Genomic DNA, 27,397 nt, shown 5'->3' with positions numbered 1-27,397 from the left:
AGCCCAATTGTTACCAAATTGCAGATGTTACCTAGTAGAATGTATCCTCAAAGAGGTATCTACAAGTAGGGAAAACACACACCTGCTTACATGGTTGCTGTTTTCTTCACATGGCAAAGGAATAGTCTGAAGTTTTGTGTCTTCAAGCATTCCCTGTGCTGTTGTAACAAAACCTGAAGAGATATGTGAAATTTATCCCTGTGGAGCCAAACCTTCCCATGCAAATTAGCACCAGACCTGTTTACTTAAAGTCTTATTTTTCCTGGACAAGTTGGACAAGTTTAAAAATAAAAAACGAGTTCACAAAAAATACTGAAGTAACTCTTTGTTTCTGACACATTCTGAAAATAAAGAGTATTTGTTATGAACTACTGTTGTGAAATCCATGCATAAGTAGAATAGCAATACAAAAGTAAACAATGTTAATAAAAAGTTGCTGTCTGCAGCAGCTTGTGAATAAGAGTGAATAGTGGGGTTTTTATTCTCCACTGTTTGTATCCTATGTACTCATTTCATATTACACTGAAAGGCTAATTTTTTTCCAAAAGGACTGAGAATCAAATCCATAAGATATCATTGAAAGGGACATTAAAGATCGTGTAGTTCAAACCCCCCTGGTGTGGGCAGGGACACATTTCACTAGACCAGGTTATTCAGTAATTCATGCAACTTGTCTTTAAGTGTTTCCAGGGGTGGGGAACCCACAACTTCTCTGGTCAACCTCTTCCAGTACCCCACTACTCTTACAATAAGGAATTTTTCCCTAAAAACCTAAATCTAACCTAAACCTACTCTCTTTCAGTTTGAAGCCATTCTTCATTGTCCTGTCACTACATGCTCATGTAAAAAGTCCCTCTCCATCTTTTTTGTAGGTTCCCTTCCACATGCAGGTACCTAACTCACCTGGGTATCAAGAGGACCTTGTAAAAAGAAAGCTTTCTGGTATGGTGATTTGCAGGCCCACAGTTTGCATCTCTCACATTTGAGCTGCTGTACTGCAGCATGGGTAAGGGAATCATGGATTATTCCTTTGCTTGAGTATTACTAGTCATACAGAAGAGTCAGTATGGCTGAGATTCAAATCTGTGGGCGAAATCAGTCTCTGATATAAGTACTCATCTCAGTGAAATTGCAGCATGCTTGATTAAAATTATCATGACTGGTAAATGTAAAGTACCTTAATTTTTAGACTGCAGTCACATAGGCTTATGCACTTACACTCATTTTAATTCAAATGAGACATTTGGTAGAAATTCAGTGTTAGAAACAGATATACATGATTTCTCAGAATTTCATACAATTTGTTCAGAAATTGTTCTTTTCAGCAGTTTCCTTGTACTATGCAATATCAGATGGCACTTGCCTTTTTTATTTTCTCTCAAGTACTATACCTTCTAAAAACATTTTCTGTTTCTTCCTATGGCTGATACCTGTGGGACTTGCATCCTGTTCACTCCAGCAGTGAACAGGAACCTGAAGGAACCTATGCCGACAAGCAACAGTTTCAAATTGCAGTCCTGATGTAACAATCCTTTCTGTATTATATGTAGAACATACAAGGATCCTCCTTGTAATGCGAAGTCCCTGTCAACTAGAATTTGGAGAATATTAATTATCTGAGAAAATATTCCAAGATAACTTACAAAAACTGGTCTAGTTTAAAATGTTGTGCAATATCTATGAGTTATCATCAGTTCAATCTTTGTAGCATTTAGGATCTTTTACACCAACTATTCCTATTTCAGGATCTGGGACATTTGAAACAGCTTTTGGCATAAAGAAGCAGAAGCTATTCTAGGTTATTTTTCTTCTGCACAGTTACCTTGTAGTTTTAAAGCCTGATGTCTTGGGTCCTCATAAAGCTCAGAGCAAGTGCTCTGTGAGAGAGATCATCTTCTCTTACAGCACAGTGTTCTGGTTTCCAGTCCTGAGAAGATGAGGTCTGTGATATGACTGATGCTCTTCTTTTCTCTCTTCTTTGGGCCAGCAGGTAGGAGCTGTCTGTGTTCAACATTTGTACTGAAGGATTGCTTGTCTGTCTGCTGCTTCTAAAATAGCTGTGGAAAGCTACTCTCTAGAGCTTTGGAATCTTACGCCTATTGCTAAAGAAGGTGGAGTGGTGGGAGGACAAATATACTGTGGGCAATAAACTGTAATAAGTGTAACTTATTTCATGGCTCCTGACAGTGCACTTGTATGTATGTGTATAGAGTCAGTGTGTGCATACAGAATTGTCTTTGGGTCTTCATATGATTAGATTTCTGTAATACTCACAACTAGCGTTGAGCCAGCTATCCTATCTGTTGAAGTAATATATATTTTTTCCTTTAAATACTGGAAGTAGACCTTTCCTTCTCAAGAAGGGGAGCTGATATAACTGAAACAGAGCTGGTTTCCTGCATTGTAGTCAACATTGAGTGCATAATAATTAGCTTAAGGGTATGTTTTTTCAGTACATTTATATAACTCTGGGGAAAAAATTAACATTTTCAATTTGTAATTTTAGTTTAGTGGCAAAATTCAAATTAAACATTTTAAGGTGTAGACTGTATTTTCAGCTGCTTGACCTTTGGGCTGTAATGATTTAATTCCCCCACAGCTGTCTGCTAAGGAGCCACACCTAATTCTGTAGGGACTGAGCATTTATCTGGGACACTATCATTTTGTGGCAGTTCAAAATGCTGCTGCTTGAGTTAAGGTGCTGTGGCCCATGCACATGTTCATAGCTTGCCCCTAAGTGAGATGAAGTGTCTTCAGTTAAGCTACTTTCATTTAGATTTGAATGCTACTGAGGCAATTTGAGAGAAACTATGCAGCTGCTGGTGGGTCAGAAGAGTCACTGTAACTCAGGTGTGTCTAATCACATGCCCAAACCAGGTATCCCTGCTCCAGTCCTGCAAGATTCCAGTCTGCTGAAAGTGCAGAAGGCATGCTTAGATCCCTTTGGGCACAGAATTGATGGCTCCAACAGTTTTGGAGGTGTTGATGTTCTCACTTGTATGTGCCATAGTGTATTGATGTATACAAGGTAAAGGTAAATACTATCAATGCATATTTTTTTCTCTCTTGGTCTTGGCAAGGTGTTTTGTTTACTTTATATAACTTCAAAATATTTTACAGATGTCTTTTGCCTCTCTTGGTCTTGGCAAGGTGTTTTGTTTACTTTGTATAACTTCAAAATATTTTACAGATGTCTTTTGCCTCATTAATACCACCTCTATAATTTTGTGTTTGTACCAACCAGGTATTGAACACAAGCACAGTGATTTAGCAGTGCTTTCCCAAGATGTCACTGGGTTCTCATACCTGAAGAATTAATCCTCCATGTCAGACTGTAGGGAAGCAGTCTTAGTCTCCATGAATGAGGCATGGGCCTCAGGTTTACTGTTGTGTGGCTGAAGTTTGGCACATCTGCTGAACTGCTGTAACCACACTCTCAAAAGCACACAGCAAACAGAAGGCAATGTCACCTTACATCTCTTTTCTGGGCTGAACTAAAATCTCCTCCTGTTTGCACCAATAGGAGGACATCATCACTTGCTGTGAGGTCACTAGAATCAATTCAGACTTAGGTCAGGAGTATTAGTCCTTAATTCCTAGCGATCAAGAGTGATTCTAGCAGTATTTTCCAAGAACAGGGAAGTTTGTACTGGCGCCCTGTGGCTGGAGCTACTTTCTTGTTAAATTTCTTTTGCATCAACTGAGTATAATTTTCTGGTTTCATGCCTGTTCCAGGCTTCTGGGTAAAGTTCCTGTGTAATAATAAACAGCTGCTTTGTTGCATTTGAGTGATGGATGGACTTATGCCTTCTGATAGGCAATTTCTTAAAACATTTTGAGTTCTTAACAAATGAAAGACGCTCTTCACTGAAGGTAAAAATCCCATAGATCAGTTGAGAACTGAACCCTGAAATCCTGAAGCCCAAGTTGTGAGCCATTGTAATGTTTGTGGTAGGAAAGAGGAATTCTAGCATTTCACCATTGGCAGCAGTTATGTTTCAGAAAAGTGAGGGGTGGTGGAGCAGCTCTTTGGGAAACAGACAGTGATTTTTCCCAGATCCAATCTGAGGCCCATAAATAAAAGGAAATATTTCCATTGGTCCCATTTCTATACATAAAACTGTGCATGGCCTAAGTCAGCCAGCAGTGTTAGTAATTAAAAAATACAAGTATTACCTATTCCACGGATTTCTAAATGGAGCAGCCTGGCTGTGACTTCTTCTGAAGGGATGCTGCAGAGCAGGGGAATGCTACACTGATGCTGCCCTCATGTCAGATTATTTCATCTTTATCCTACCTTCTTTCTAAGATTAGTTCTCTGGAAATAAACAATTCTTAAATCTGGGGCCTGAATTAAACTCCTTGTAAACCAAATGCAGGCTTACTTATCTATACAATAGCCAGTGAGATAAATGTTAGTGTTTGAAGACAGGTGGTTCCCACAGCTGTTACACTGCTTTCAGGCTCAGTCCCAGGAAGGATGGTTGAGCAGACCCTGTTCAGCTGTGGCATATTGATGAGCTCTTTTGCATATCTCACCCTTTCACAGGTATTTTATAACCCTTTTGGGTTTCTCTAAAACACATGTTTCAGCTGCGGGGGTTTTAACAGACAAAGTACACAAAACACACATCTTTTTCCTTTGCCTTGGGCCACCCTCAAGCTCATCTTGAGGGGAGCCCCTCCATTTTGACCCCATTAAGATAAGTGTGTAAGAGCAAAAGCAGAAAGAGCACTTTTACACAGCATTCATCAACGCACAAAAAAACAATCTACCAGGACCACTTCTGGGGTTGTTCCATTACATGTCACAAAAAAAAATTGTCTCTCTGCATGCTGGTGCTTTTAAAGCTGCTGCTGACTGAAAAGCTGTTTGCATTACATCTGTCCATTAAGTACAGATTTCCATATGTACAGCACCAAGGTGAACAGATCAAATGTACATTCACACCACAACCAGAGAACTGCTGTAGAACACACATCTGCCTGAAATTCTCACATCCGCACCCATGTCTTATTGTTGTGGTTTATATTCAAAATACCAAGGTAACATCATCAGTTTTTCTATGAACTTGATCATAATGGTTTGACAGTAATCTTTGTGTTAGTGTGGTACTGACAAATTACTGTTATAGAAGAAGTGTATCCCCTGACTGGGGAATGCTAAGCCCTGCTTGAAGCACTGATCTGACACTCAGTAGCTTAGTTCTTTGTTCTGCCAAAGACTTGCAAAGCAGCCTTGGCTCACTGGATGTATTGGATATATATGGATGTATTCATACTGTCTGGTTTAGCCCCAAAGTTAGATATAGATGCTTCCTAGTCCAAGTTCAGAAGAGACCGGAGGGCCATATTCAGGCTGTCTTTTATACATGCTCATATTGCTATCACAGCTTCTTACTGGCCAGTCTGACAATAGCCTGAGTAGCTCTCTTGTGAGCGTCTCAGTTACTCTCAGAGTTCCCAGAGTCCATATGCTTTGCAAAGTGGCCTGAAAACAACCCTTTGTCTCAGCTCCCTCATCTATAATGCAGGGACAATAACAAACCTCATCAAGACTATGGGGAGATGTTAGGATCCCAGTGAAGAGAACAACATGGCTACTTTTATAGGCAAAGATGCACTGTGCTATATACAACATAACGAGGACCTGGTTTTAGAGGAGTTTGCTGTCTGCAAGAACTCGCTCCTGATAAAACATCCAGAGTTAAAAAATAGGATGTAAAAGTTAGCAGGAGTACACCCTGGCACCTGCAGCAGCATTTTTGCATAGACTATGCTGTATTCCAGCATAGCTATTTCCAGATGGCACTGTATTTTTAATTTCCCCTCGAAGTTGACTGCTATCACACATATATATTGTACGACAAAGATGTGCACAAGGGTGAATTATTGCCTGTTCTTTGTTGCACACGCTTTCCCAAAAATCTGGAGATTTATTTATGTAGCATTTAGTCTTCCTCAGAAGAGAATCTTTGCCTGGAAAAACAGTATATGCAGCAGCTACAAAAGATAAGGAGAAACAGAACAGTATGGCTAATAATTAGAACACCAACAGCAAAAATGTACAGGGTTTTGTCACAGTAATCCTGAGGCTGATGAAAAGGTGGGATGAAATTTGGCAGATACACAGAAAAAACCCAGTAGTTCCCAAGAATGAACCAGAGAAAGAGGAAAAGACTGAGGGTTAGATGGACGTAGTACTTGTGAGCATTCTGCCTCCAGGGATACTCATCGTCGTCATCATCATCAATCACAACAGACTTGGAAAGCAGCTGCCTCATCCTGGTTGAGTCGTACAGCAGGAGAGTCACCTGGAGGCATTGGGGGAGAAAAGGGAATAAGTAAAGTGGCTGCAGAGTGTCTGAACACCTTCTGGCCACTGCCAGTCTTTGGGTCAAATTAAGTTAGGTGTGGGAAAACAGTGTAAGAGAAAGCTAAGGAGCCACAGATAAGGCAAGTACTGCTGGACAATAATGCATTTTTTCCTTGTAGGTTATTCACCAGTGGGGGTCATACATTGGAAAAAAATTGCTAATGGAAAGGCATGAGAATGGATTGTGTAGGGAAATGGCAGCAGCTCCCATGCTGGAGACTTTTAAGAACAGATTAGAGTAATTGCTAAATTACTTAAGTAGTGTAGTTCCTGCCTTGTAATGGGTAGATTTTTCTCTTCTAACTCTGTTTTTCCATGGTTATAAATTTGAATCAACTTATATCAAATTATGAAGCATATAGACTATGACGTAAACCTCAAAGAAATTGCTTTAGATACTTGCAATGTACTGTTGTCAAATTTTCTTCAATTAAGTGCCATTTTCCCAGATTGCCCCATTCCTGCCTTCAGTCAAAACTAGCTGAGAAATATGTGGGATACCATGATGCCAGGTGGTTAGGAAGGTCTGGTATACAGGGAAATGCAGTAGGGCTCATCAGTGTTGCCTGGATTTCTTGTTTAGTCTTGGCAATACAAAGAACACAGGTAGATTCACAGGGGTTCTTAGTCATGTTCTCTTTCACAGAGTTATAATCTGTGCTCATTTTTCTGCTTGAAATGAAAGAGAAGAGCACGCCTCATTTTGCACGCTTCTTTCTCCAGAACACTGACCAATGAAAACCTGTTTGGGTATATATTTTTCCTGGTTCAGATTTTATTCCATATGCCCCATTTTCAATAGGAAAAGCTTAGCAAGAGAATCCAGAGTTTTCTCTTATTCTTACTCTTCTCTGGAAAACTGTTTGGTTATATATAAATGATTAAATATTTGTTCACAAAACCAACTGGTTTTTCAGCCCAGATGTTGGTTCCATTTTTTGAGAAACACAATTTAAAGTCCCAGCACCAACATGGGCAAAAAAAAGTTGTTTCCATTGATGTCTCACATCCAGCTGAGCATCAAAGCAACAAGCTTGCTCAAACTATCATCTTCTCATATGAACATTTATTTTACACAGACTCATGAGGCACAGGAGGGATAAACCTGCCTGGCCAGTGGCTCTGAGGTTTCTGCATGAGGGTGCCTGTGGCTGGACCTGAAGCCTGCCTCAATCCCTTTAGCTTTCAGCTCAGCACTCAGGTTCTATCAAGCTCAGCAGTGAGAATGGGGTTAAATGGCAGATGAGTATTGGGTTTGAGGCAGTCAGAGAAACCTCCCAGGTAGATTTATGAATCTCAACTGCATCTAAGTAGTTCACGGAAAGTGCATTTAATTCTTATGGATATCGCCTTGCCAAGCGTGATTGAAGAAATTGCTGGCAGTCACCTCCCATTGTTACTAGCTGCTGAGCATACATTTATGGAGCAGCATGGCATGAATTCAACAGGCCTCTCTGGGTGCTCTAGAATGGTTCAGTTGCCTTGGTGAACAGTTACCAGTGCTTTTTAAAAGACTGGATGTCATAAAGAAATAGATGAGGAGCCCACAGTCTGCACAGTCTGGGCTAGAATGACTTGCCATTAGATGATGTCCATCACAGGACAGCATCCATTCAGACTTCATCCTGCACCCATTCTTTGACCTTTTAACTTTCAGAGCTCAAGCAAGGGCACTACTGGATGAAGTCAGTGCAGTCCAGTGAACAAAATAGAGGGCAGAGTTCGGACGGGCAAGAGACTTGAATTTAGCTGCAGACCAAGCGCTGAGATAACACATGAGTGAAGCTAATCAAGTTCTGGCCAAATGCATTGCCAAACTGCAAAATAAGCAGTCCTGCTGTCAACTGAAGTAAAATTCAAACCATTATTTGATGTCAGCATGAATATTAACTGATCCATTTGCCACCTTAGTTATACTGAGAAAAGCTGACTTTTAAACCAGAAATAGCTAATAACAAGTCAACATTTTTTATGAAAGCTTCAATCCACTAGCCTCAAAATTTCCTTTCAGTTCTGCTCTAACCTTTTCTAAACTATTATTAAATGAACTTTGATTATACAGAAAAGTCCACTGGTGTGATTGAATGACTAAGCATTTGCCAGTAGAATTCACAACATAGCAAATTCCTTGTAATAAGATTAAGCATTTTCTTTTTTTTTTTTTTTTCCCATTTTCTTATTTTCTGACCAAAGGTCCTTGGAGGGCATGATTCATATCCCAGTGATGTACTGTGGTTTTATTGGGTTACCACTCTGAAAGAGTGCAGTAAATGCAGAGACTTGCAGAGGAGGATTCTTTCCCATTTCTTTCAGTCCTGGCAAAGAAAACAGGCTAGAAATGTTGTGGAAAGGCTCTTCATGCTCCCTAAAAGCCAGTTAACGCCATCTGCAAAGGGACTGTCAGAACAGGGTGGATCCTATAGAGTCAATGCAGAGTTAAATAGCTTTATAGTGACCAGGGTTTATCACAGGTATGAGGGTGCCTCTACTTGTCAAACTGCCAGACTGTGGCTCAGCAAAGATATAAGTGAGCACAGTCCTCTAGAAGACAGGCAGTTGTGGTTAGAAAATGGTGCATCTAGATTAATAAGCCCTTAATAAGCCCTTGCAGGGATATATTTACTTTGGAAGGAAGTGATTCTGCTGCAGTCATTTACTTCTGGCCAGGTCAGAGTGGGAGTAAATTGAACTTGTGAAGGACTATGTACCAACACAAGTGGTTTTGTAGTATTCCCAAAGCAAGGAGAGTAACTTGACTTTTTGTCCCATCTGTATGAAAATAATGGAGAAAGATTTGACATGCTTGGGGGATTGCTTGTGGAAAAAGGACCCCATTTACCACAGGCATCCATGTTAAGTAGTCATTTACCTCAGTAGGGATGGTAGCACAGATGCTGTGATGCAGGAGGAAAGTCACACCACAGTGTGTGGGAAAATGCTGAGCTCATTAGCAGCTCACTTGACTGACAGGTGCTTTTGGTACTGGAACAAGCATAGTCCAAACCTGTAGCTCTCCAGTACTGGGTGCATGTGGCTGTGTGGAGCTATCATCATGTCTTAACTAGCAAGTCAAAGTCGAGTCACACAAATATTTTTCACACACAGAATGCACATTACCTTTAAGCTGCCAATCACACCACCCACCAACAGATATAAGGGAATCAGTGGCTGAACTGGGCAGTCTTCCAAAAACTTCATTCCTGAATGGCAAAAATGGATGTTTGTTATCTCAAGTGACAGATATTGCAACAAGCTGTACAGTGAAAACTATAGATGCTGTAAGTGAAGTGTAGTGCTTACACCCAAGACTTGTATCCTGTGTCTGTTGAAATGGGGGCTGAATTAAAAGGGGGGCTGCACCTCCCACTGCAAGAGTGAGGGCCATGAACAAGCAAAAGGCAGGAGAAGGAAGAGAAAGAGAAAAGGCAAAAGCAACATTACTATTTTAGGGCAATACTAATTGCAGCCACATATAGAGGTCATTAGTTTCAGTCATAGCTCTTTGTTAAATGACCCATTGACTGAGCTGGACAGGAATTTTCATCAGCGGTAAAAAATTCTCTGAAAATCAAAACCATGAAAAGAAGGAATTCTGATAAGCTTCCCCCAGGATTTTCCTGCTCATTAGTTCCTATGAGTGTGGCATGTTCCTGAGTCAGATGCCTGGAAGCTTGGGAGCCAATACCCGTGGGAGCACCTGGAACTGTTTTAGCTTTCCAGGCAACTGATAGGGAGCTGTAGAAACTCAAGTTTCCAAGCTGTTTGGGTTGCTGGAGGATAAAAGAATTGGTTGTTATGGAGCTGAGGACCCTGGCAACCCTCAAATCTACTGCAAGAAAGAGAAAGCTGGGTAAGTTTTAGGGAAGAGAGTGTATGTCTGTGTGAGGATGTTGCTGGCATTAGAGACTGAAGCTTGTGATACAGGTCTGTGGCAGTGAAACTCATCTGTCCAAATATAGATGTCTGCAATGCAGGCATCCATATGTGAACTAGTTCTCTATACTCTATAGTCAATAGGGAGAAACAGGCACTTGTAAAACTCAATTCATTTTCCCTAAGATAGGCATTTGAAACAGGTTGGGTGAATTGGTCCCTGAAAGCACTCCATGGCTATACAAGAAATCCAGACAGCCAGCTGTAGATACCTGTAAGTTAGCTGGGATGATTCCCCTGCCCAAGTCTCGTACCCAATGGCATCTTCAGCAATTTTAAACAGTTCTTTATACTGTAATTTTATTGGTATTGATCCCATGTTTCAAGGCTTTGACTGATCAGTTGCACAGGGTAGAAAGGTTTTTTCTGTTTTCTTCTTGCTGTATAAATGGTTTGCAAGGAGATATTCTGACTTTTCTCTGAATAATTGGGGTTACCTAGTTGCAGGATACCGAAAGGAGTGTGCTAGTCTTAGTGCTAAACATCTCTCAGGTACAATGTCTTGCCTCCAGAGTAGGAGGAATTAGGAAAGAAGTACCAGTGGGTTTTGGTATGGTGGGGTTTTTTTGTTGTTGGGGTTTTTTTTTTTTGGGGGGGGGGGGGGTTGGGTTTTGTTTTGGTTTCTCTTTTCTATACCTGTAATCCTCTTCATCTTGTCAATTTGCCCATCAAATCCACTGCTATTGCTGGTCCAGAACACTGCTGATGTCCTGAACATCTCCTGCACTCTTTGCATGGCATAATACGGGTGCTCTGGATTGTGGTTGCTTGTTACAGGTCTGACTTTAGTCACAGGACACGGGACAGTGTTTTATTTATTTATTACCAGCCTTTGTATTAATGAAAAAGGCTGCACTTAGATGGATTTGGACTCTCTCCCCTTTCATTCTTATTACAAATCAGTAATTTTTTGTCCATTTTGCCACTGTGTAACACTGAGACCTGCTCAGACTCCCAGCTTTACAGAGGTGGGAATCAGGGAAATTGTCACAAATTACATCATGTTCATCAGAAAGCTGCTGCCAAGGTTTCCAGAGTTCCTGGCCATCTAATAGCCTGCCACAAAAGCAGCTGGCCAGGGATCACTGGGAATATATTTCCATTTAGGAACCTAGGCAATTTCCATTTCCAATGTGTTAAATGAGATTTCAATTTGAGGGGAAGAAAAATTGAGAAAAAAATGCCTTTCTTTTTTTTCTCATGCAGCTCTCATTCTTTTCCAGACAAAACTATTATGGAATCCTTTAATATATATAACGTGACATCAGTCAGTCTTCGTCTTGAGAAGGATTTGAGTGACAGACAGCAGCACTCTGTAGGTTTTGAGAGAATACTGCAGACAGATATGACAGCAAAAGAGTAGGTCAAAGCAGGTAATACAGTTGTAACTTTAAAAATACACCGCAAAGTGTGAATAGGAAATGTGGACCTACAGTTGACAGATGGGCACTGGTAATTGTCACAGTGAAATCAGTGAATGTGCCAATCAGTTCTCACACAGCGTGTGTTTGGTTTATCTGGGAACACCAAAACTAGTTGGAAAGCATCAGTGCTAGCTCTTCTTTCCCATAAGCAACAGATATGTTCTCCTTTGACTCCTAGAGGTGGGATATATGGACCACGAGAGATCAACGATCTGCCTCTACTGCAGTGCTCCCTGCAAGCCAGAGCAATTTGTGGTTCACAGTGAAAAGCAATTGAGCCTGACCACAACACAGACCAGCACAGGAGTCCAAATGAATGAACCAAAGACCTTTGCAAGATCAGACACAGCCTGATCAGCATCCAAAGGGAAAAAAAAAAGAGATGGGAGGCTTGGGAAAGCAGAGGTACTTGCACATTTACTTCCTGGCTGCCACAGAGCAACACTGCAGTGGGATCCAAGACACTGGGTCCAGCAAATGGAAAGAGCACTTGTGAGCAGCCAGGACATGAGCTTCTCTAAGGGCAGTGGGCAGTGCTCTGGCATGGCCCATAATGGATCACTACATACCAAGTGTCCTTGTGACTCATGATTTTCCATGAGATGAGGGGTCAGGACCAATGAAAATCAATACAGCATTGGCCTCTTTTTAGCTGCTTTACTCTTCTCAGCTGAAAATGGCTGAAGTACACCCATAGGAAAGGGTGGCTGCTGTATAGCAAGGCTGATCCGCTGTTTGGTGCCCACTACACAACTTTATTCCTAATGGGAGGCAGAGACCTCAACATGTCAGGCCATTTTCGGGTGTTCCTCGTGGATGCCTGCAGCTGTCATCACTTGGCACAGACCTCAGTCAGTAAGCCCCCTGACTGTGGGCCTTACACTTGGATCTAGGTGCTGCAGAGAATTTATCTTGAAGTAATTGCTTTTGGACCCCATTTTATCAGAAAGCATATCAGCAAATCAGCAGAGTGGCTGAAGGACTGGAATGCAAAGAAAGATTGTGTTAAACAACAACTGCTAAAGCACAAGCCTGGTTCCCACGTAAAGGCACGGAGTATGAGAATAGGCTTCAGACAATTCTTGGGAGCATTTGAGATTTGAGGAATTATTTGGTGTTATGAGTGTGAGGAGTAGTACTGGATTAAATTTGAGCAGGGGGCAATTTAGACTGCTTATTAAAAAAAAAAACCAAACATGCCATCAGCTTTCAAATGTGATTTAACTACCCTTGGTGAATTCTGTATATAAAGGTACTCTGGACAACATACAAGAGTGGGTTATTGAAAGTAATCCTTCATTGTCCCAGAAACGAAAAAAAAAAAGACAAAACTCTATATCTTTGGAGTGTTTAGCGAAAAAAAAGAGATCTTCTCTGCCAGTAAAAGTGAAAAAGCTGCTAAACAATCTATGGCTTAAATGATGTCACAAGTTTGCAGGCTGGAAAATATGCTGAGTCCTTTTCATGTATCTTGAATTATACTGTGATTTACAACATTATCGAATTTTAAGAGTGTATAATGTTAACATGTAATTATTACCAGGGCTGCCTGGTATTCATCTCTGAGTTTTAACAAATATTTTATCTCACAGTTTTCCTCTGTAGGAAGCAAGAGCCAAAATGACTGGAGGCACATCAGCAAGTTTTTTTCTGAGATCATGGTAACTGAATATTATCAGAAAATAATAGGGTTTTGCTTGGAAAATAAATATCTGCATTTTCCTTGGCATTTCATTTTCCTAAAAATACCTTTGCTGATATGGAGCTGCAGGAAACCAATGCCCTTTGACAACACTACATTACAGTGGTATTATCTCTTAATTTCAGTAAGTTGTGGGGGGAAAAAGGCTCTGTATCTGATGCAGGAGATATCCAGAGCTCCAGGCTAATATCTTACTATAGACTTTCCACCTCTCTGATCTTAAAGGTATTGTAAAATATTCCTGAGAAATTATATTTATGCGTGGTCAGATTCCAGACCTGGATTCATTTCCAGAAGGCAGGATGTCAGTATGCATGGAAACTGTGCCACATTTTGTATTATACCTTCCCATCCGTATTTCACAGTTCAGGCATATTCAGCCTGGGGAAAAGCTGAAGCTAGAATCTTCTTAAGGGATAAATAGCAATCTTAAGTCATGGGTAAGTATAAGAGCATAAGTGTTGAGATGTAACAGTTCAGTCCATTTCCCTACTTCCTAATTGCTCCCTAATCCCTCGTTAGAACTCCCTGGTTCCTAATTAGGACATCCTAATCGGAATCCCACCATAGTCATGAGTGGTACTTTGAAAGCCCCAGATTAAGGGAATAGCACCAACCTTTAGCTGAACACTTATTATGTGGGTTTGGATAACTATCCATGCCAATGGGCCAGGTGTCTCAACTGCCTTAAAAGTCACCTCAGCTCAAGGCAGACACCTAAGAGAGGGTGTGGGAATTTCACTGTCAGGAATGTCCATTTCCCTTAACAGCCTGCAAGGACAACATGCAGCACTCAGCCTGGCTGTGGATGCACACAGTCTGAGTCTAGGTGAGATGCAGCTTGCCCTCAGCATCTGCATCTGGAGCTCCTTTGGACCATCTTTCATGAGTAACGAGGCATCAGGTGAACAGCTTCTCAAAGACAAGGGCTCTTGAGGACTTTGAATTCAAAGTGATCTGGATGCACTGGAAAAAGGCATTCAAAATCTACAAGACAAAAACTGATAGAGCCAAACACTGTGTGTAGGGGAGGAAGCTTCAAGGTAAATAAAAAACAAGATATATCTGGTAGGGAGCAGCACTGCCAAAAACCATCTGGGCTTACAGTGCAACATAAACTAAATTGGAGGAACTGGGTTGGTGCAGAGAGACCATGTTTAATTTTGAGGTGTGTTTACAGAAATCCTGCATGTTAAACAGAGGAGCTAATTACTCTGCACTGCTCATTCCTCAGGTCTCAGCTGGAGGCCTGTGTTACATCATTCTTTTATTAATAAGGAAAAATACTTACATTGGCTAGACGTCAAAGGAGGGAGGCAAAAAGGGAAAAAAAAGCTACAGAAACAGTGACCTGTGAGGTCAGGATGAAAGAATTAGGTTTTTAAGATCTCTGGGAAAAGAAAAGAGAAGATTCAGTAGGGTTATAATAGCAGCCTTCAAACAGTTCAAAGGATCTCTTGACTAGTACTGTGACCAATATGTTTTTGTGACCACAGTGGGCAGGACAGGCTGTAATCTGTTTAATTTGCCATAGGGAAGATTTAGGTTGGATATGGGGAAAAATATTTTGGCTTTGAGAGCAATAAAATGTTGAAATAGACTCCTTGGGAAGCCATGGAATTTCCTTGAGCAAGGGCAAGTTAGACATCTGTCAGGGATGCTGTGAGCACATGAGCCTGTCTGAAAGCAGAGGTGGATTGGTGTCTCCACTGATGTTTCTCAAGTGGGGTTCACAACCCATATGGAGGATGTGAAAGGCTGAAAGGAAGCAATGAAGTGTTATAGAAAAAATAAAGATCTATGTTAATGGTAAGGGAAGGGTGATGCTTAAGAAAAGAGGGGCCTTATGCAGTTTAAAAAGTTATAAAATTGTGCAGCTCAAAGGATTTTCCTTTCTTAAATATTTGATCTTGAAATGCAACTCACAAATCCAGCCTTCGAGGGGTTATACAGAGACAGATTAGCCAAAAAACAGGTCTGACTTTCAAAAAGGTGGAGAAATAGCAGCCTACAGCATTTCTTTTTCCCTTCCAGCACTATGCTTCTACGAGTTTTTGCAGTGTAGCTAATACAGAGGGATCCTGAGTAATGAAATTTTATCATGTGTCAGATTCTGAGCTTCCTCCCACAGACAAAGCTGGGGTTTGAGGTAAAACACACTGGAGGGGTTTTTAAGATAAAAAGGGTCAAAATTCAAGTACTTCTTCCCCCCTGATATGGAGTGTGGGCTGAGATTCTGTCTGAAGCTAAAGTACCAAGACAGGGTACAGTTGGAAAACCTGACGTTTTCAGTTCCTTTTTTTCCACCAGATATGTTAAACAGCCACAGAGTGCCAGGAAGTTTTTATTTTCAATTTACTTTAGTAGTCAACTTACCTATAAAAGTCATGGACAGTGGTAAGGCAAGGAAAGCAAGGAGCCCAAATATAAAGCATGCTGTGAAGGAGAAAAGAAAGACAGTTTTATTTGGGCTAGTTCAGGTTTAGAGGCCAGCATTTCCATCTAGTTCTTTACAGATGCTCTGTATCCACACAACTGTGTAGGAAGAAATGCAGTGCATTTGGTGGGGTGGGAATATCACCTGCGTGGTGCAGCATTTGAGGTGATGGGACCAGCACATGTTTTATCACTTCCAGGATGCAGTGAGAGACACAAACTGCTTTTGCAGCTATTACTTGCAGCTTGTCTTAATCCAAGGGCAAGGAGTCATCCACTGCTGCCTTATCCTGCATCCTTTTCAGAGGCTCTGTCAGTCAACTGTGCAGTAACAAGTAATTTTGCTTCAGCTAATCCATGGCAGCTGATGAGCCATATCTGTTTGCTAAGCAAATAGCAGCTTTAATGCCATTCCACTTAGTTTTCACTGATAGCTAAATAAACTGTCATTATCACAGATGTGAATAGTTTCTGGCTGGTCTAACTCCCTGACCCAGCTTAGCTCATGAGCACAAAGGCAGCAGTCCTGCTGCAAGAAGTGGGATTTGTTACTGGGATAGATCAGCTTAAGCTGTGTGGAATGATGCTCTTAGGGGTGCACATAGACTCTCCCTGCAGGTGAGTGGACCTGAGGGGCTTACTTACTCCCTAGAGGTTGCTGGTGTATCTGAGCCCTGATGTTTCCCCTGCACAGCCAGGTGCTGCAGAGGATGAATGCTTACCTTCACGGTGGGCGAGGGACACTAGCGTCTAGGGCAGTGTGAGCAGCCTGTCTCACAAAAGCTGTCATCTCTGTGCCTAATCATGAAGGCTTGGCAACATTAAAGTGAAACGCTGCCATGCCAAATGAGAGTAAAATATAATGAGGACATTCTGTGGCAAGTGTCCCTTCAGAGCCCTTCCAGAAATGACTCAGGCTGCAAGTGTGTGCCTAAGGGTGCCACAGTGCAGGTGGGCAGAGATTGCAGAGGGGCTGCGAAGAGCACGGATAAGAAAAGGAGTAGGACGTCTCCTTGGAGGCTTAAAAAAAAAATCTTGGAACAAGTATTTGGAGTTGGCTTGGGACCAGCCCTTTTCCCAGGTATACTGTGTCCTGCAGTTCCCCATGCCAGAGAACTGCAACCTCTGCAAGGTGCATAGTATCCCCCTGGCCGTGCAGGAGCAGGGACACTGCCAGCACCCTGCGGACAGTGCTGCTCTGGAAAATTCTGCATCACTGCCAAAATACCACCCTCAGGCTGCCTTAGAGAAAAAGGGCAGCATCACTGCCTCTGTTTTACAGAAGGAGAAACAGAGAGGACATAAGAGCAGCATCAAAATTCAGAGCAGATCCACCAGGCTTTCTGACTCGCAGACACTTTTCATGGGAACACACCATCCCCCACATACTGCTCATGTTTTCTCCACAGAGAACCAGGATCTTACACTTAAGCTCTTGAAAGATATCTTTCTCTGAAGTAGCATGTTTGTTATCTCTATGAACTGGGAGACACTGAGGGTATTTTGAGCTGAAGAAAGTACTTCTGTTCCTTTGTGCTGCCCCCTCCTCCTTTCCCTGTCAGCCAGTCTCCCTCTCTCTGTCTCTATCTCTGTCTCTCTCTCTCTCTCTCTCTCATTTTTGCTCAGACTCCTATCTCTTGAGTGCTGCATAATACAGAAATTCTTCCTCTGCTTGAATAGTGTCCTACACTTGACTAATCTCTTTCAACCACTGACAGCCTCTCATTAGAACAACTCAGCCTAGAGCCTCCCTTTTCACATGTCACATTTTGTGCTAGCTCCTCTTGCTGTTATCTAGACTATTCTTTCATATTAAGAAGCGTATTGTAAATGAGTTGGGCTTCCAACATCATTTTTGGGCAAACATGCCCACAGGCTGGGCAACTCATTTATCTGGTGCCCAAAAGGGTGCCGCTCAGGTCTGCAGGCATTGCACCGACTGCCTGGTGTGGCCACAAGTGCTGTCATTGCAGCGCAGCCCTCGCAGCGACGCCACCCCTCTGCCTGTGGTTTCGTAGCTGCCCCCTGTCCCTGCCCGTGCTGCACGGGAGGTGCTCAGGAGCCCGGGAAGAGGAGGAGGAGGAGGAGGAGGAGGAGGCACCGTGTCATTTGTTAATTGTACGGCGCCCGTTCTGCCTGACCCCGGGGAGGGACGCTGCAGTAAGCTCTGCAAAAAGCTCAGGGGGCTCATGTGCATGTGAGGCTGCACATCTGGCCGACAGGTGTCCGTGTTCGCTTGTGTCTGACATCTGCCCAACAGCCCGCTTTTGGAGGGGAGAAGTGGGAGGCAGAGACCACTCAGAGCTCAAGAGACGAAGATAATGCTTCATTAATTCCGCTCCCAAAGCAGTCGCTGGGAATGTATTTACTCATTATCTCCCCATTCAGCTACAGCCTCTTAGGTCTCGAATTGGAGGGGCAGATGCATAGTCTGGGAAGGCTTCCAGATCCATGTTTAACAAAGTGAGGCTCTTCAACAATTGCCTACACAACTGGCAGGGCTCTGCAGCCACTCTCAGTGTCGCTAGCAGCGCTAAAGACTGATTTTCCCTAAATGTGTGGGGGTTTCACAGATAAGCTGCTCAGCTGGGATACACGCACTCTCTGCCTGGATTTGTCTGGGCTGTGCTGCCCCGTTCTGGTCCGAAGACAAATTGCTTCAGAAAATGGTACTTGCCGCAGGGTAGCACGGCTCAGCAGAGAGGAGGCTGCTGTGCAGGCAGGTCCACATGTGGGGCTTGTGGTGTTTTTATGTCAGTGATATTGCTTCACAGGCTGGTCAGAGGCCTGGAATAAGTAGCAAAAAAGGGCTGGTAGTCTCTAAAAACACAACACAACTAGGGAAGTGTTTCCGGGCATGCCTCGAAAGGGTATCTGTTCCATGCAGCTGGTGCCTGGGCATCAGGCAGGAGAACTCACTGCTCTGTACCAGCATGGCAGCGCCTGCTGGGGCACTGGTGAAGTCCTGCTTTGGGATCCGAACATGCTGGAAAATGGATGGAGGGAAGAGCTCATGTCTGGGATCACAACAGAGGAAGAAGAGAACAGGTAGCTGAATATCTTGCACATTCCTTGAAATCTGTGGTCACAAAAATTATATCAGTGGGTGCAGGTTTTGGGTCTCCTTCCCAGCAGTACAGCCAGCTGATATAAATCTGCTGTTTGGCTGAATTCCTCTTGCCAGGATTTCCCCACAGAAGTAAGCACACTTGAGATCACTGTTGACATTTTGGCTGTATGTCATGGTCTCTCTCCTGTCTGATGCCCGAGCCTTTGCATCTTCCACAGCCATGCTCCTGTACTGCAGCTCTCCTCCCAGTCCTCTGCCACTCCCTTGTTGTGCCTGGCCTCAGGACACACAGCCTGTTGCCCTCTGGCATTTGCTTGGGATCTGGAGGCAGTATTGGAGGTGACACCAATTCTTTATTTTGCTGCCACGAGTTTTCCAAGCACTTGGAAATTTCAGACCAGCACAGGCTGTCCCTCTTTACTTTGAAGAGAGAGAAAAGTTTCTTTCTTTTCAGGTAAGAGTCTTCACAGAGTTTTCAGAAGTGATTTATGAATATCAATCTCAGTCTACCTGCTCTTTTCAGTAGTATGCTAATGCAGCTGTTGTGCAAGCTGCTCAGTAGAGTGACAAGCTCTCTGATAATAAATACAGTAATAAATGAAGTGTTGGTTGTATTACCATCACTCCTAGGTGCTATTTGTTCTGTAGTCTGTCAGGTTCTGGATAAAAAAGGATTTTTTTTAAACAAGATACTACCAGCTTCCAAACAGTCTGCAGTTACCCCAGGATTTATCTGCATTAACAAGCTGAGGAGCAAAATTCTGTGTGAGAATTTAGAGTTTGCCCTTTGGACAATACCCTGTGGGAATGCTGCTCTGAAGGGGCCTGACTCCCAGCAATCTGGGTTTTAGGAAATTTGGGTCAAATTCATTTGGCAGGGCCCATGCCTACTGATGCCCTGAGGCAGACGCAGATGGCAATGCTTAGCAAGCAGTGTCACAGTGTGCTGTACTGCAGCACGGGTGGTGTAACAGGCTGGAGTGCAGATGGGGAGCAGGTATTTTCATCCATTTTTTATTCCTTCATGGCATCTGCAGGCATCCCCTGCAGTACTGATAGGCACTTGGAGCAAAGAAGGAATGCAGCCTCTGGAGGTGTTGTAGTGGCAGAGAAAGTCTCAGTGGATCTTTCTGAGGAACCAGCCCCAGTGAGATCGTATGTTTTACAGACCAGGGATGAGTCTGCCCATGTTATTGGTAGCTGTGATTACTGGCCGTCTTTCTGTGCTTTCCAGTCACAGGAAAATGTCACTATTTCAGATGGGATATGCAGAAAAGTCTTGAATGAAGTAACATGAAGGAAAGGAATTAAATCTGTTCAGCTTGGCCAGCCATACCAAATAAGAAAATAACAGCAAGGTTTGAGCATTCAAAACCAGACCTGTGAGTGATCCAAAGAGTGGAGACATGAGATATCCTTGAGCAAAACCAAAGACTGCTCTGTTCATGAGGCTAAATGCCATAGCAAGGATTCCATCAATTGCTGGAATAGTCTCTGGGGATGAATGGCAGGAATCCCATCCCTGGCCCCATCTCTTGACCAAAGTGGATACTCAGAAGCTGGAAGATTCAGGGTAAGGAGCAGCCATTCCCATGGAGGCCTCTAGTTCCAGTGCAAAGCCACCATTAGAGGCAGGGAAAGTGTGAGGAAACAGACCAAATGCCAGCTCAGGGCCACCAGCTGTTTGCTGTGTTCCAGCACTCTTTGCTTCATCAGGGATGAATTACTGTGATGTAGAACTTCGGTACCCAGATATCAGCATCACATCACCTAAAATTTATGTCCTAGGTGTAGGTGCTTTGGGGGTTGAGCAATACTGCAGAGTGTCCACCCTGAATTTTATATTATGCCTCTGGATACTGAACTGCAGTTACGCCATGGTCTAAATTCTGGATTTGGCCCCTTGTGAATAATTTGCAGAAGTAATTTTATAACAACATTTAGGCATTACATATAGAGCCATTCAGTTTGCATTGCAGTAGACCCAGGGTAGTGGATTAGGCTTTTTTATTTTGATCAATAAATTGAAGACTGAACTTAAATTGCTACACCAAGAATGAAAAGATGCTCCACAGGTGGGCTGGCTCTTGAGAGCTATTTAAATACCAGGAGACCAAAGGTACAACTGTGGATTTTGCTGAAAAGCTCTTTGAAAAATAAATACAGGATGATGAGGAAAAGTGAAATTAAGCATCACTGCATTTCATGAGGGCTTGCATTTTAATGAACATAAGATCAATTTTGGATGCATTAGCTGATCCACAGCTAAAGCTGAGCTTATTTTGAACTTAAGCATGATAAGAACCTGAAGATACTTTCCTGGAATGGTATTTCTGAGTTCCTCACTCATGGGTAATTTTTCAGCCACCCAAGAGGGTGCTTCTGTGGTCGAAGAGCATAGGTGAGATCAGAACTAATCCCAATCTTTCAAAAGAAATTCTAAAGGATTATTTTCTGTCTCATCATTGAAGTTCCAGTGGTAATTTAATAACAGGGAACAGTAACATTTTGCTTGTAGACACTAGGAACAAAAATCAGAGAAAATACCACTTTTGACCTTTTAAATTGTGATATTCACCAATGAGTCCAGATCCTCCCTGCATGTCTTTTCTGCAGGATGTGAGGGATCCCACAGGGACCAGCTGGGTCCCAATTCCACTCCTAGGCACTTGTCAGGGTGTAATGAGGGTGCATGCTCTGCAACCCTTGTTTTCCATCCCTCCCCAGCCCTCCTTTCCCCTGGGGCAGTGATAAGCATGAAAAAGTAGGCCAGAAAATATCCTCTCCTTCCCTACCCTTGCCAGGTTTCTGCAGGGAGACCTGGACTGAGCTTTCTGTCCCTTTGGCCTGATTTTCTCTGCCAGGTTGTAAGACAGCAAGGAGTTGAGGGGTTTAATCATTAATAAAAGTTCATTCTGAGCTTTGAGAGCCTTTCAGGCAAAGTAAAGACCAGGAATATAGAAGACTCCAAGGTAACACCCTAGACTGGCAAATGCAGCAATAAGTGTGGGTAAGGTATCAGTTATGAGGAGCGGTCAAGGGGTTTGCTCCTTCTTGTATTTGAGTGGAATTAGAAATTGCTACTGCCTAGAAGTGAAAGCAAAATGTCACTTTCATGTTTGCAAGTTTCACTTGCAAGTCAGAGTGAAAAGGCGATGCAGTCAGCAGGAGTAAGCTGCTTTAAAACCCATGGATTTTAACCTCCTGCTGAGGATATTGCTTCCCTGATCTTACAAAACCCCACCTCTGGAGTGTATTTCTCCTGTGCCTCTATGCAGCTTGCACAGCCTCAGCCCAGGTCAACTTTCTGCTGCGTTGCTCCTCTGAGAGCAAGAACCAGCCTGTTCAACCAGCTCATTACAGCCCTCTGTGTCCTGCACCCTGGGTGGGGACAACCAGTTACTTTAAAACCAGAGCAAGCCCAGGCTGTCATGTAAAAGAACTTCTCTCCAGACAGCTGATGCTTCCAACCCACAGCAATGGGCTGCTTATGGGGGACACCCCCACCTGCAGTGGCCCTTGTGCTAGGGGGCAGGCAAGCAGAGGGAAGAATAACCTGTCCCAGATCTCACTAGGTGAAAGGGGGGATATTCCTGACCATATTCCATCCCCAGACTTGCGTCCCTGTGCCATCACACAGGCTGGCAGCAGTTTTGCTTGGCAGGAATCGCTCCTAGGAGAGTTTGTTCTCAGGCTGGCTGTGCTGCTCTTCACAAGGTGATTTTCCCTGTGGATGCTTCTGCATGCACTGCATGTGTAAGGTAACACTTGAGAGAGGAGGCAAACACATTATTTTGTTTAGGCTGTCTGTTGCTGCCCATATTTAGGTACATGGTGGTGTTTGTTTGAAATTTTGTGCTGGTTGCTAAACTTCAAATACTGCAACAGGCAGCTGCTGTTAGGGTAGAGTTACTATTGCACACTCCATCAGTTCCCAAAATTATCTAGGAAAGGAAACCTCAATGGAATATTCAGCTGGGACTTGGTACCATCATGATTCCTTTATATACTTGGCTTAGCAACAGGGCTGCTTAAATACATGAGGCAATGGCTACCGGAACTGCCTTACCATTGCTGGCAATTTTAGATATGCACCGGTGGCAGGCTTTCTCCAGGCCAGCAGCCATCGTGGTGAGCCTTTTGGGGTGCCTGTGGAGACAGAAATCAATATGGCTATGAGAAGTGTCTTTACCTTACTGAGTATCTTGACTCAGAGTACTCAAACATGCTGGCAGGCTTTCACTACCCTCAAAAACCCCAAGCATGCACAAACCCAGCCAGCAGCGGGGCATAGCCAGAGGCAGGAATGCCTTCCAGCAGCTCATGCTTGCCTACTGGTGATGATGCTCAAGCCCTGGGGTCACGGGGAGGCTGAGGGAGAAGTATTAATGCCATCTTCCTGAAAACTGTGAAAGGTTCTGTCTTTACTTTGATTGGGTTTCAGGCAGAACAAAGAGTATTTAAATGTTACGAGAAAACCCAGGGAAACAGGTGGGGTTTGCTACACAAACCTCAGCAAGAATTAACTAGTGAGCAAAAATTAATTAAAGAAAATAAGGAGGAGAGAGGATGAAAAGAGTTTTAAGGTCAAGGAGGATTCTGAAGAAGAATACAGAATAAAAACTGCAAACCACAGGGAGCCCAGAACAACATGCCTTTGACAGAAAAGTAGCCGGATTAGAAAGTAGCTCCTTGTAAAGAAGAATTTTTACAAGGTGGGTTGAGGGATGAGCAAGCAGCCAGGCATCCAAGGTCAGGCCTCAGACAGCACCAGACAGTTAAGTAGCATTCCACATCAATGGGAGTGTGGAAAGCTCACACACACACACACACACACACACACACACACACACACACACACACACATACATGCTCCAAGCCTCAGCGTCTGGCCAGGGTCACCACAAGTCTGCAACCACCAGCAGCTGTGTGACAGAGGAAGGTGTGTGTGGAGGAGGCCAGGATAAGGGAAGCTGCATTCCTGAACCTACCTCAAAATAGCCTCTAGATTTCTTAATGGTTAGAGAGCAGTATTTTAAGCTTAGCCTCACTGTGTACTAAGTTGACATGAGATCCACCCTAGGCTTTTCTTGTGCAATGCTGTGTCCAGCTTGGCCCAGAGCCTACTAGGGACCATGGGGTCCCAGGCACGTATTGAAGATAAAGACAGACTTGTTCAACCACCTGATCCATGTCCGTATCCCTCTCCAAAGTCTGTCCAAGCCCTACTACTCAAGGCTGAGCAGAGGAGGCTGTCTCCAAGCCCAGACAGGACCCTATGCTGCCATGGGGAAGGGGATGGGGTTTGCTTCTTGCACAGTGGCATTACAGATTCTGTTTCCTGGCAGTTAATAGAGGCAAGTTTGGTTTTACCTGTGGGTGAATGACCAAGCAAGAGTCAGGGACTGAGGCTTTCACAGACATCCCACCAGATCAGTAACCCTTGCAGGCAGCAGCCAGCTACCAACATATACATCCAGGTTTCTAGTGTGCCTGATCTCATCAGATGTCTCACAGAATTTAGCTCTCCTTTTCCAGCCCTCATCTTCATATCCCAGAGGATATCTCCATCAGTACTGAATGGAAATTACATATGAGTGCCTGACCTCTGGTGAGTGCATGTATCTCATACCAGCCACCAAACCTTCTTCAGAAGAGCAAATACTGTGCCTATGGGCTGCAGCTATTGATGAGAATTTCAAGGAAAAAAATAAGCATGCTCAGGGAAAACAGAAAGGAGGAAGGGAAACTGGTACTTTTCCCAACCAAATGACATATTAACTTTAAAGCTTTCAGACAGGTTTCTTTCTAGAACATGCACAAACAGACATTCATTTTGCATCTGGCAATGTCTGCTGACAAAGGTGTTCAAATTATGCATAGATCGGAGATATTAGTCTTTATGTAAATGTTTATGACTAAAATTACTTTTATAGAATGAATTCTTACAGAAACAATATTAATCCAATCAATCCAATGCCATATTAAAAATGAGTTAAACATCAAATTATCTTAAGCAGAATTTATTGTGGCTGGGAATGCTGTATTTCCATAAGCAGAGGGTAAAACGGACGTTTTGTCTTTATTTACTGCTCTTTTACACTAAAATAAAACTGGAGGACTCGGTATCTGGAAGCATGTCACCACCTAGTGACAGAGCCCAGAAGTGACTGTGATTCAGAGCTCTGTGTGCGCGGTTCTAACAGGTGAGATAAAGAAAGCAATTTCATAATGGCTGTGCACAAGGAGTGTTCACACAAGAACACAACACACAAAACTACCAGGTAATGGTTTCAGTTCTTCCTCAGATGTGGGCTTGGACTTCTCCAGGCTGACAAATCCCTCAGAGAATTCATTCTATTTGCCAGATAAAGAGGTGTTGCCCCTTTCTCCCACGCCTTTGGTGATTCTGCAGAAGGTGCTGTGGGTGTTAAGGATGAATTATTTTCTTTTGTGCCAATGCGTGAGGGTGCTAAAGTGCAATTCAGCAACCAGGCAGCTGCAGAATGGTTTTGTTTCACAGCTGAAACAGGGAAATTGTCACTGAGACTCACAGGAAACTGAAATCGGCACAGCACAAAGACTGGCGCCTTACAAGGGCAGGAAGGTATCCTGCCCCGCTGTACCTGCTCCCAGTTTGATAGTGAGTTGGAAAAGTCATAGGAAAAACATAAAACTCAGCCAGGAAAAAAAATATAAAGACCAAAGATAACTTGTGGACCTCTTCCCATCATTCCTTCCCTGAGTTTGTTTCCCCAGTGGAAAGGGACCTGCCCATGGGTTAGAAGGGCCAGCAAGCACCAGGGACAAGTCTCTGAACCCCTTGCAGGAGGCTGGAGCCTCTCCATACAGCTGCTTTTTAGGGTGGCAGGTTGCAGCTGAGCCACACTAGAGTCACAGCACCCCTGTGCCTCTTCCAGGCTGTCCCATACTCCTCAGTGAGTGCCCTCAGTGCTGGTGGTCAGCAGCCAGGTTTGCCCACCTGGAACACATGCTGTGTGTCACATTACTGCCTCCTGTTGTAACTCACTTCTTTGCCCCTTACAAGCACAGTGAGAAGTGTGTGTAGCACCGACCCTCCATCCTGTTTCCTTTGTTATTTAGGCTAGTTTTAGCTTTAAACTATTTTTCTGGTCATTATTCTCATCTTAAATATTTAGGAAATAGGAGTCGACACTGACTGATAGCACTGAGTGACTGGTGCATGCCTGACCTACAGCAAAGCCAAAAGACAACTTCAGGCTGGTCCCACCGTGTGTCAGTCCAAAGAGCCATGTCCACGTGTGTACTATGGTGTTCCGACTTTTCAAATTGAGCTCTTCTCTCTCCCAGATGCAGGTGCCCCACTCTGCACTGGTGGACACAGCAGCAGAATTGGTGGGGCTTCCTAAGATCCCAGTTCCCACTTGATGCCTTCTGACTGCCAGGGGATCCCTGCTGGGACACGGGAGGTGTATATGGACCAGCAAACCCCTCCGGAGTAAGGGCTCTTCTCTAAGGACTGCTAGAGGGAACAATTTCTTTTTACTTTTCTGAAATATTCAGAGCAAAGTCCTCTTCCAGATCCGGTTTCTTAACAAACCACAAAGCCCCACACTGGCTGTTATTCCAGCACATCGTCCAGTTCCCAGCAAACCCCTCTTACCTGAGAGCGCTGTGAGTGCCAAATCCCTTCACCTGCCTTCACGTGTGGGAGACGGGGCAGAGGCACGGCAAAATCCAGCCTTCAGTGGCAGCCAGCTGGGAGAGCCCTCTCCGGTGGGACCCCAGAGTTCGGCTGGGCTCCCCAGAGCTCGGCTGGGCTCCCCGGGACTCTGCCCGCGGGCGGTGAGGCACGGAGCGGGGGCTTGCTGGCTTTTATTCCTCCTGGCCTCCCGCTCTCAGAGCTCTCGACGGCAGCACCGCGGCAGCTGTGGGATGCGGGAGCGCTTGCCGGCAGAGCCCATCCTCATCAGTTTCCCCACTCCCACGGCTGGCTGGAGCCACAGCCCACCCTGTGCCGCTTCAGGGTGACAGCAGGGGGAAGCAAAGGACCCCACACAACGGTGACTGTACACGAGGGAAAAAAAACCAAAGAAACGCCAACAAATTTCTTTCGCTAAGTCTTTTATTTCAGAGGTGAAAAAATTATTTATTCAGAAGTCAGTAGAGAGGGTTAAGTACTTGGTTCATTCTCCATGCCGTTCCCCCCCTTCCCCATCAATGCAGCTGACAGAGCTCTTTGCAAACTGCCACTGCCTTAGCTGTTGGCTCGTTTATGTCTTGTGTCACCCTGGAGAGTGTCATCTATTTGTTAGGTGGTTACCTGCTAGGTCACCTTCCCATCAGCAGGTGACCATCTGGCATCTCAGGTGTAATTATAGGTATGGGTAATCTGCTGGAAAGCCCTTGTTTCTGCACAAGAAAGAGTGGGTTTGAGGGAGAGCACTTCTGCAGGAGGAGTGCCAGCATTAATA

The 27,397-nt window shown here is 43.8% G+C and overlaps 2 protein-coding genes across 3 annotated transcripts in view; one reads left to right on the top strand and one right to left on the bottom strand.

The window, feature by feature from the left end:
• The window catches only part of LOC137469404 (phosphatidylinositol 3,4,5-trisphosphate 3-phosphatase TPTE2-like), a 267,328-nt gene that overhangs the window by 4,752 nt on the left and 235,179 nt on the right, over positions 1 to 27,397 (top strand). The gene's annotated exons all lie outside the window — the stretch shown is intronic.
• TMEM272 (transmembrane protein 272) lies at positions 5,893 to 26,803 on the bottom strand. Its single transcript, XM_068182121.1, has 5 exons — positions 26,587 to 26,803; positions 23,011 to 23,090; positions 15,812 to 15,871; positions 9,494 to 9,576; positions 5,893 to 6,314 (listed from the first exon to the last, which is right to left on the bottom strand). The coding sequence occupies exons 2-5, from the start codon at positions 23,066 to 23,068 to the stop codon at positions 5,952 to 5,954; spliced, it is 564 nt and encodes a 187-aa protein (XP_068038222.1). The 5' UTR covers positions 23,069 to 23,090; positions 26,587 to 26,803; the 3' UTR covers positions 5,893 to 5,951.

The sequence above is a fragment of the Anomalospiza imberbis genome, chromosome 2 (genome assembly GCF_031753505.1).
Source record: "Anomalospiza imberbis isolate Cuckoo-Finch-1a 21T00152 chromosome 2, ASM3175350v1, whole genome shotgun sequence".
Taxonomy (NCBI): domain Eukaryota; kingdom Metazoa; phylum Chordata; class Aves; order Passeriformes; family Viduidae; genus Anomalospiza; species Anomalospiza imberbis.
Note: the sequence above shows the minus strand (reverse complement) of the source record. Positions and strands in the feature narration are given on the sequence as shown.